This window comes from Dendrobates tinctorius, unplaced genomic scaffold (genome assembly GCF_039654945.1).
Source record: "Dendrobates tinctorius isolate UK_male_01 unplaced genomic scaffold, ASM3965494v1 ptg000011l, whole genome shotgun sequence".
NCBI classification, from domain to species: domain Eukaryota; kingdom Metazoa; phylum Chordata; class Amphibia; order Anura; family Dendrobatidae; genus Dendrobates; species Dendrobates tinctorius.
The window spans coordinates 113,851,109-113,862,302 of NW_027361679.1; the positions used below are offsets into that span (position 1 = coordinate 113,851,109).

The 11,194-nt window shown below is 41.0% G+C and overlaps 1 protein-coding gene across 2 annotated transcripts in view; it reads left to right on the forward strand.

The window, feature by feature from the left end:
* TBXA2R (thromboxane A2 receptor) overlaps nucleotides 1-4,207 on the forward strand; it is a 182,717-nt gene extending 178,510 nt beyond the window's left edge. For both annotated transcript variants that reach the window (XM_073546276.1, XM_073546283.1), the window contains exon 3: nucleotides 3,521-4,207. In XM_073546276.1, coding sequence (XP_073402377.1) covers nucleotides 3,521-3,790 — 270 coding nt within the window. In that variant the 3' untranslated portion in view covers nucleotides 3,791-4,207. The remainder of the gene's footprint in view (nucleotides 1-3,520) is intronic.
* Nucleotides 4,208-11,194: the final 6,987 nt, after the last annotated feature.

Genomic DNA, 11,194 nt, shown 5'->3' on the forward strand with positions numbered 1-11,194 from the left:
AGGGGGCATTCTCTGCGTCAGGAGGAGAAAAGGTTTTTCCACCAACATAGAAGAGGATTCTTTACTGTTATGGCAGTGAGAATCTGGAATTCCCTGCCTGAGGAGGTGGTGATGGCGAACTCAGTCGAAGGGTTCAAGAGAGGCCTGGATGTCTTCCTGGAGCGTAACAGTATTGTATCTTACAGTTATTGTTAGGTTCTTTAGAAGGACGTAGATCTGGGGATTTATTCTGATAGAATTTTATAGGCTGAACTGGATGGACTAATGTCTTTTTTCGTCCTTACTAACTATGTTACTATGTTACTATGAGATGACCTTTCAGCCATCTTAGGCGTTTTTTGAGCCAGAAATACCGACAATAAAAATTCAGACATTCCGTGAGTTTGCTTCATACGCCCGATTCCAACTTGCATCGTATATCTACTGCAGATGTCGTGAAGGGGTTAGAAGATTGACCAGTTAATGCAAAGTCAACACATGTGAATGTTAGTGTTTGCAACATGTTCGCATCAAAGCAGATCCAAACCATTACATTTCCATTGTGTGCACATATTTAATATATTTTCACTTTTCTACCCTAGTATCCCCTGAAAATTGCACCACTGTACCTATATAGATAGGTCTCTTACATGTTAACTAATAAGGATAAATGATGTAACTGTCATTTTGTAATTGTTTTTATATATTATAGATGATGCACAGTGTTTCTAATTAGTGGGGGTCAGGGTCCTGAAACTCTCACCAATTTGTCAGTGAGCTAAATAGTAAATCTAATGGTTTGTATACAGTTCCATGTGAGTGAATGTACAGACCCATAGACTTACTATTGAGCCTGTCTTACAGACTGAGGACTTCAGAGTGGTGTCTTGGCTGATTGGTGAGGGTCTCAGAACCCCAATGTCACTGATTAGAAGAGCAATGCAGTGCCTATTACAGTGCATATAAACACTTTTACAAAATGACTTTTGAATCTCAGCTAACAGAAATTAGCTTGTTTTATTGATTCAATATGAGGATACCAGCGTTAGTCCTGGCAACTTCACCAACATATTTGTAATATCACAGGAGTGCGTGTCCTGTGTCAGCACATATCCAGTAACATGTTTCAGGCAGAATTACTGACTGGCTCCTTTCAATAGCAAAGCCAGCCCTCTTCTATATTCACAGGTGATTCATAGATGGAGGAGGAGGCTAGCTTAGAGATTTGTAAGAGCCAGTCGCCTTTTCAAAATGACATTGCTCCCATGTCAACATAAGACATTTTTGCCTATGTCAAAATTGGAAAACGAGTTGTTGGGTTAGGTCTGGTTCTGATACCTGGAGATCAGGATATTCAAGTATAACACTAAGGTTGCATTCACAGATCCATTTGTCATTGTCTGAATATGGACTGTAATTAATGTACCAGCCACATGTCTCCTGACTTTGACAGTCTCATAGGCATATATCAAGTTCAGGTCAGGAGACCCACGGGCAGTCTGTAAATGTGGATGTGTGAATGTGGGACTAAGTTGTAGCTTTTTGCACTTTCTACTTATTAAATCAGGGTTTTTTTTAACGCTGGTCAAGCCCCTTTAATGCATGTAAAACCTCCACAGTTTAAAACGTTTTTATTTTGCTAGACGTGTGGATGTCGTGAACAATTCCTTGACTCTGTCACTACAGCCAAGTAGGTTTTAGACTGAAACATCATGACTTGGGTGGCTAGTCCAAAAGACACCTTGAATGACAATTCTCTCTCTACATGTGTAGATAATAAAGAGAAACCAGTCAATCGAAGAGAGAGGGGCAGAGGTGAAAAATGGAGGCAGAGGTGAAAAATGGAGGGTGGCACATGTGAAAAAGGGAGAGAGGAAGAAGTGAAAAGGGAAAGAGGACGAGGTGAAAAGAGAAAGGGGCAGAGGTGAAAGAAGAGAGGGGCAGAGGTGAAAAATGGAGAGTGGCAGAGGTGAAAAGGGGAAGGGAAGAAGTGAAAAGGGAAAGAGGAAGAGGTAAAAAGGGACATGGGCAGGGTGCAAAGGTAAAAAGATGCATAGGTGAAATGGGAGAGGGGTAGAGGTGAAAAGGAAGAGTCGAAGAGGTGAAAAGGGAGAGGGGTAAAACTGCGAGGGTCCTTTTAAATGTATGTTACCAAAACACCACAGCATTTCAGCATGAAGCATACCTACTTTAAATAATGGAGCTGGACTAGGATTCATTCTGTCTATAGTCCGGCAGCATGAATCACTTTGAGCAGTTTTTTTTTTTAAGATGGTGTTTAGTGCTTTACAGCATTTTAGTTTTCAATTATTTTTTACAAAACTTAGTGAGAAATTCATGCCCCTGAAACACTACATAAAGGCTGTGTATTCAAACATTTTACAATAGACTTTCATCAAGCATCTGGATTCCTCTTTCCTTAGTTTCTCACTTGACTGAATATGATTACTGACACTAGTTTGGATTCATGATGTCTACTGTCTACAGTATACGTGTTACGTAACAGATCCAGATGAACGTCTCTGTAGTTATTCCAGCAATAAATACCAGACTTGAGAAGGAAATCTTCTATCCATATATAGACAGCAAATGTTCTGGCATCTAAAGGCAGCAAAAACTTGATAACAAGAAAGTAAATACTCCACAACTTATTTTAGTTAAGCAGTATAATCTTACTAAAATACTTTGTTTTTGAAGTATTGGGCTACAGAAGTTTTTTGACTTTGAGCTTTACAGATATGTATATAGTTGTAAAGATAATACTGTGTACAATGAAAACAGCATAAATTTTACAATTAATTTTATCAGCGCTATAAAAAAAAATTTAGCTTCAACATTTGCAAACGTTTCTTTTCATATTCTTATCAAAGGATATGTAATCGAGTGGTATGTAAGAGTACACGGATGGCAATGCCGAGATTGACTGCAAGTCTCCGCACCCGAGCTAACTGACTCTTAGACATGTATGATTCTGTTACTTCCGGTCAGGAGACTCGCAGTCGAATCAAGAAACACTGATGTCTGAACGCAAAGTAAGACTTGTATAAGTAGAAAGTGACCATGACTGGCAACAAGAATTACCAGATATTTCCAACAGATGCTTCTTTTTTCTTAGAAAATTAGGGGGTGATTCATGTAAACGTTAATGTCACAATACCAAAAGTTATGTGGCGTAAAAGTGTTGTGGCCTTTGGTAGTGTGTTCACACCAGTTTCAGGCAGCTCCGTCAAAATGGTCGAACTGTGGAGAAACCGAGGCAGGATTGGAACATGGCTATGCCCAACTGTAAAATTCAGCAAAACTGCAGACGCTTTTACACTAGAAATGGTATTCTAGTCCTTGAATAATTTGGTGCATCTTACTCCAGCAAGCTCTTCATTAATACTTGCATGCACAATGCCAGTCTTGATGAATTGACCCATAAGACTTTGGTAGGTTACATTGTCCCTGGGACATGGCTTTGGTACACAGTAAATAATTGTTATACATTTATATTTGTTAGCAGATTTTAACTCTGTCTTTACCTTTCACATTTTTTCAGATTTTCATAGTGCAAACAGTTCTCCAGCAACCCAATGATGAACTCATGAATGGAGAAATTCCTAGAGCTACAGAGAAACTGCTTCTAATTTTCCTTCGAGTGGCAACATGGAATCAGATATTAGATCCCTGGGTTTATATCCTATTCAGAAGAGCAGTTTTAAAAAGAATTTACCCAAGTCTGAATTCCCGTCCCTCAATTATATCGTTATATCCAACACTTACCACTTCCTTACGTCGGAAATACACTCATGAATCAGTCATAAATTAGTTATAGCATTGTCAACCACCTTCCTTGTAAAACTGCATAGATTATATAGCATATAACAGAGAAGGCAATCTAGCCAGCTTTAATAAAGCTTCTTCACTTATTGGATATGCTTTCTTCAGGTCTTTATGCAAGTTACTGTTGTTTGCAATACTAATATTCACCATTGCCGTTTACATAAGTATCAGTGAAGCCTATCTTTCAGTTTACAGATTGTTTTGTATATTCTGGAGAAGTGTGTAGAATTTTATTGAGATGGCAGCCATGAATTTCTTTCCTGAGAGATAAGAAGATCAGATAAATAAAAAACATGTAACGTGTCTTGTAGCTTCCTGTTTTCATACGTATTTTGTAACATCAAAAAATTGACACGCAAACTGAAGAAAATATGACATGTGAAATAAAATATCAGATACCTCACTTGAGTTTTAAAAATAATTGCTCTACTATACACAATGAGTCCTTTCATGCTAGGTGATTTTTCCTTCTGAAATGCATATGCAATGTCTTGTTTCCTATAAAATATTTATAAAAAAAAACAAAATTAGTAGAAGATGTGTGAAGTTTTTAAATATTTCATAACCAACATGTCAAGAACTGTGATAATGTTAGTAAAAAGAAAGTGGACCTGTCACTTTATTAAAAAATATAAGTGAAATACCTTGTAAACCTTTCTGAGTTTCCCTGATCCTGCTGCCTTTTTCTTTTCTGTGCTGCATCACAGCATTGAAGAGCTATACACAGATGTTGCTTTTGGAGCACAGCATGTGAAATCTCTTCTTTCAGACCAATTGGGCGTATTATCAGAGTCTTCTCCGAAGCCATACTCTCTCACCCCTGCCTTACGGACGTCATCAATTGTAAAGGAGTAGAAGAGCACCCCTTGTGAAATCATGTGTGTTAATGTAATGCTTTGACTTAGGTTTTATGTATGTTTTATCTAATTTGGGCCTGTGGTAGTTAGTCTGCAGAAAGAGTTAACTATAAGGCGAGCTCATTGAGGGGGGAGATAAGTGGGCATAGACACTTGTATTTCCTGTTTGTAGAGGAGTTGGAGAGAAGTTAATGGAGAAGAAATAGTTTTTGTTAAGAATAAGGCCAGAAGTAGAGAGTGTGTTTAGTCCAGATGAATTAAACATAACAAGTTTGAGAACAAATTTCTACCAACAACTAATTTATATACGGCCGGAGTGTGAAGACTGAAAGAGAATTAAGAAGGAAACTTCTACTTGCAATGAGCTAGTAGAAGTGGGCTAAAAGGGAAATGTATTAGCCTGTCCTGACAGATAGTCGTTTCCTATTCTGACCAGGAGGTGACACAAAGGTACTCCTTTAGTGGAGGATAAAAGAATTGAAGATCAGAGTTAAAAACTTGAGAAGTACTCTGACACTCGTGCAGAATATCAATGTCATCAAATTGCCCAAATCTGATATGCATAAAAAGAGAGCCTCTGTATGATACAGATTTGTACCAAAAGTACTGTACCTGCTATTATTTGATGCAATTGTATTTAAAGGGAACCTGTCACCAGTTTTGTGACATAGCAGCTGAAAATATCACCTTATTCAGCATCTGATATGCGTTCCCTAAATCCTTATATAACCCCCCTGGTTTCCCTTGTATACTCCCGAAAAAACATTTTTAATTTCCACACTTTATGGTTATCTTCTCAGACCGGTCCGATGGGCATGGTTTTGGGCCTCTACATCACTCCCATTGTCTGTTGCTCGCTGACCTACTTCATAGATGATGCCTTTTGCGCCATTGGGAAAGCATACTGCGCAGGCGCAAAACGCAATATTTCTGAGTAGGCGCGATATATGTCGCATGGCTATGTGGATCGTTATCCATGTCAGGAGGACGGTGAGCAGAAGCCAGAGGGAGGAATGCAAAGGCCCAAAACCATGCCCATCAGACTGGACTGAGAAGATTACCATACAGCGCAGGAGAACTTAAAAAATGTTTTTGGGCGTATACAAGGGAAGTCAGGGGGTTCGATAAGGATTTAGGGAAAGCATAGCTGACGCTAAGGTGATATGTTTAGGTGCTATGTCTCATAACTGGTGACAGGTTCCCATTAAGGAATTTCAGTATCTTTTTTATCTTTTTACATCTCAGATCTCCCTGATTCATCACATATTTTCAAGATTCCTATACCATTAAACCCCTAGTCGCCTGAACAGCAAACCCCCCACTACATAACCACACTCAGGGTCTCATTATCTGGGTGCCTTGAGACCATGACGTAAAGCTTTCCACGAATGGTCCCATTCACTTTCATAGCTCAGCAGTGTTCGGGACTACTAGGTTGGCAGCATCTAGGAGGGAGGAGTGAAAGTGCACGGTTCCAGGGAGACTACGAAGAAATGCCCAGTTGCTCAACAAGCAATTATTTTACAAACTAAACTGAAAATAGCCGTCAAACTTTAAAAACAGGCATTACTCACTGTTGCGAAGGCTAATTATGGTTGATCATGTTGCTCTTGTATTCACAATTGTTGGAAAGAAAAATCTCTAAACTGAAGCAAAAGCAGGGAGCGTCCTCCCGTTTGCAAAAAAGAAACAGCTCCCCGCAGGAGAGCGCGTCCCCCTGGGCGGCAGACAGCCACGGCCGATGGCGCCGCCGAACAGTAGCGTGGTGAGCAGGGGGCGTGACTGGCGGGGGGCGTGAATTGTGGGTGGTGACGTCACCGTGCAAGAACCAATCCTGACGCGTTTCGGGGAATTTTTTATTTTTATTTCTTTTTTTTTTATAATTGATTTTAGCATTTTGTATTCAATTGTGCCATTCATTAGTTTTTTGTTTGAATAAAGTTCAGTTTTTTATTTGTGCAGTATTTAGTTTAAGGAGGTTGCGCCACATAATGGGTTAAGTGTGCGTTATTTCCTTGTGGAGGCGGGGGTATATAGAGTGTGGGTGGCAGTGTATGATCCATACCTTTGAGGATGGGGGACGGCTTCCCCGAAACGCGTCAGGATTGGTTCTTGCACGGTGACGTCACCACCCACAATTCACGCCCCCCGCCAGTCACGCCCCCTGCTCACCACGCTACTGTTCGGCGGCGCCATCGGCCGTGGCTGTCTGCCGCCCAGGGGGACGCGCTCTCCTGCGGGGAGCTGTTTCTTTTTTGCAAACGGGAGGACGCTCCCTGCTTTTGCTTCAGTTTAGAGATTTTTCTTTCCAACAATTGTGAATACAAGAGCGACATGATCAGCCATAATTAGCCTTCGCAACAGTGAGTAATGCCTGTTTTTAAAGTTTGACGGCTATTTTCAGTTTGGGTGATATATTCATTACACAGCGTTATAAGCGCGGCCACCTTCAGTTTTGTTGCAGTTTTTTTCCAGTGGCAGATAGCACACTTAATTTGCCAGGTGTGCCAGCAGCTTATCCATTGACTGTGTATTTGCAGCGCCGGTGTGTTTTTGTCTTTTTTGTATTTTACAAACTGTCCTTCTTTATTAGGAAGTGATAGGATCTCTCTAAATACAGAATAGTCGGGTTTGTTCATATCTACATTAGGCAGTTCCATTATTTTCTGCTATTTCTCTGGTAAAATGACACCATGTGGTCATTCTGATTTAACTCACAGTACATTAGTTTTGTTACAGATATTGCACATGAATTCCATTTCTGTGTTCCTAGAATAGAACAGAGAAATTGTATTGCCTAACAAAGATATAAGAGGGAATTTGTGAATCAGATCAGTGTTACAAAAGCAGAGGGCATGCTGCTATTATACTGTATACTAAGTTTATACAGTGTATAGCATGACAGAAAAAATTGACTTACAAAAATGAAGCACACTGCAGTTAAGTGAGCAAGGCTGCAGTAAGGACTAGTCATGGCCTCTTTGCTACCAGCATGCTCACTTGGATTAATTAACTTCTTGTCCAGCATATAAAGCTCTGACATCAATCACAGCTGAGCAGATGAACTAGCAGCAAGAAGACCACAACTATCCTTGATGCACCACTGCACAAAGTGGCAGATGTTGGGAAGTGTGGTGCACAGCATATTCACAATTCAATGTATTGTATCATACAAAGGTTGCTAATTTAACCGGATTAGAATGCCACTGAATGAATAGTCACCTGTAGGAACAATCTACCAGCTGGTTGTTCATCCCACATGCTGAAACTGCAATTAAAGAGGTTCTCTAGCGCCACTTACTTCCTCATCTGTAGGCAAGCAGTGCTAATGATGTCAAGCCACCAGATATGGAACAGGACACATGCACAATCATTACGTGTAATGAAACTGCCCTATTCATTGGAATAGTCAGCATGAATAATAAATAAAAATATTACATCCAGCTCATCGTAGAAGACAGCATAAATTTATCTGGAACCCAGAGAAACACTGCGTCAAAGTATGAAGAAATCCAAAGCTTTATTCACAAAGTTCTCGATGGAGGATAAAACAAGACATCAGCAGTTAACCTCACATGACAGGCGATATCTACATGTTTCAAGTGACTAGGGACCCTTATTCATGATGGACGACAACGGTGAGTAGCAGCTTATATACTTGGCTATGGTTAACACATCGGTGTCTTCATTAAATTGCAAAGTTACTCATTAAAAACAAGCAAGAACAGACATGTTACAGACATGCACAAGAAAACACTTTGGCTGTCATAGAAAACCGCAGGGTCCTTTACCAAAGGGTCATGGTTGAGGTTAGGACTAAAGTTTGGGCTACAGCTAAGGTTAGGCCTATGGTTCAAGTTATGGCTAAAGATAGGGAAAAGTTTATGGCTAGGGTTAGGGTAAAGGCTAAGTTTAGGGCTAAGGTAGAAGCTAGGCTAAGGTTAGGGCTAAAGCTATGGCTAAGATTAGGCCTAGGGCTAATGCTAGGATTTGGGGTTAAGGGTGCCCCGATCTGCTCTAAATTTTCCCCTTCACTATTTTGTTTGTTTCCTGATGAGAGGACTTTGTAATCTTTTCTCACAAATAGCCCTTTCTGTATGTCCATAGTTTGGTATGGAAGATATGTGGACGACTTGCTCATGGTATGGCAGGGGGACACGTCCACATATATTGCCTTCTTATTTTATCTCAATTCAAATGAATGTAATTTACGCTTCACTGCTAGTGATTTGTCTGCTGAGCTTCATTTTCTTGATATTCATCCATGGGGCAATGCAGTTACCAATAGAGATGAATCTTCCCTTTACCGCAAAAGCACTGCTGGGAACACTATTTCTGTCCTCAAGCTCCCACCCCAAAAATACGATTCATGCTATTCCCAAGAGGGATTTTTCTCGAGCTAAAATAATATGTTCCAGCAGTGATAGTTGTTTGAAGGAGAGCTCTGTGATCAATCACAGACTTCTCGGCAGAAGTTATAGTAAATTTAATATTAAATGAGCTTTTTCACAGGTGAAGCATTTCACACGCAATGTTCTGTTATACAAACCCAGTATAGTCAATTAATCTTTTTCGCCCTTCTTTGTGGCATTCACCACTGCCTTCAGGCCTCAGTTTCACAACATCAGAAAGATTGTATTAAAATATTCACCCTTCATGAACCAAGATGATACTCTCCATATGATTAATAATAATAATAATAATAATTTTTATTTATATAGCGCCAACATATTCCGCAGCACTTTACAATTAAGCGGGGACATGTCCAGACAATAAATTCAATACAAGTTAAGACAATTCAAACAGTGACATTAGGAGTGAGGTCCCTGCTCGCAAGCTTACAATCTACAAGGAAATGGGGGGACACAGTAGGTGAAAAATTCTTGTTAATTCAGGTCTGGCAATTATAATAGGGATTTTCATATAAAGCTGCATGATCCGGTCATCAGCCCGTGTGTTTAAGTGCAATAGACAAGTATCAAATGCAGTTATCATGTGCATGAAGGGTGTGGAGACAGATGAATAGTAGGGTGCAGATTCAGAATAATATTTGGAAGGAGGGAACAGGGCAAAGTTAGCTTGCTGAGTAGTTGATGTGGTAGGCTTGTTTGAAGAGATGGGTTTTCAAAGCGCGCTTGAATAGGTCAGGGCTAGGTATCAGTCTGATCGTCTGGGGAAGTGCATTCCAGAGAGCTGGAGCAGCACGAGAGAAGTCTTGGAGACGGAGGTGTGAGGTTTGGATTACGGGGGATGTTAGTCTTAGGTCATTTGTAGAACGGAGGGCACGTGTAGGGCGATAGACAGAGACGAGAGAGGAGATATAAGGCGGTGCAGAACAGTGGAGAGCTTTGTGGGTGAGAGAGATGAGTTTATACTGGACCCTGTAGCGAATAGGTAGCCAGTGTAATGACTGGCACAAGATGGAGGCATCGGTGAAGCGGCTGGACAGAAATATGACCCTGGCTGCCGCATTCAAGATGGATTGGAGAGGAGAAAGTTTGGTAAGAGGGAGACCGATCAGAAGAGAGTTGCAGTAGTCCAGACGAGAATGAATAAGAGCGACAGTAAGAGTCTTAGCAGTTTCAAAGGTGAGAAAAGGTCGGATTCTGGAGATGTTTTTAAGATGCAGGTGACAAGAGCGACTGAGTGATCGGATGTACGGAGTAAAGGAAAGTTCAGTGTCGAATATGACCCCAAGACAGCGGGCATGCTGCTTGGGAGTTATGGTTGAACCCTCCAGGGTTATTTCGATGTTAGGTAGAGTGAGGTTAGTAGAGGGGAGAAACACAAGAAGTTCAGTTTTAGAGAGATTTAGTTTCAGATAGAGGGAGGACATGATGCTAGAGACAGCAGACAGACAATCCTTGGTATTTTGAATTAGGGTAGGGGTGATGTCAGGGGAAGAAGTGTATAATTGGGTGTCATCAGCATAGAGATGATACTGGAACCCAAATCTGCTGATTGTTTGTCCAATAGGGGCAGTGTATAAAGAGAAGAGGAGGGGGCCTAGGACTGAGCCCTGCGGGACCCCGATAGTAAGGGGACGAGAAGAGGAAGAGGAGCCAGAAAAAGATACAGTGAAGGAGCGGTCAGAGAGGTAGGAGGAGAACCAGGAGAGGGCTGTGTCCTTGAGGCCTATAGAGCGGAGCATAGTGAGGAGGAGCTGGTGATCCACACAAATGCGGCAGAGAGATCCAGTAGAATCAGCAGGGAGCAATGACCTTTCGATTTAGCTGTTATTAAATCATTAGAGACTTTAGTGAGGGCAGTTTCAGTAGAGTGTAAAGAGCAGAAACCAGATTGTAAGGGGTCGAGAAGAGAGTTATCCGAGAGATTTTCTCCACTGCCGCTCTGCACACCTCGAGCAGCGCTGAAGAAAGCGTGTTAGGCAGAAGTCAAATGTGCAGCTGGGAAGAGTCATTCTCTTGGTGATTTACTATCTGCCAGTCTCCCTCGCAGCCCCAAAACATCTGCATCATGGCTTTCTATCACTGTCTTTTTTCATTGCTCTGCATGTCCTCTGGCAGAGCATA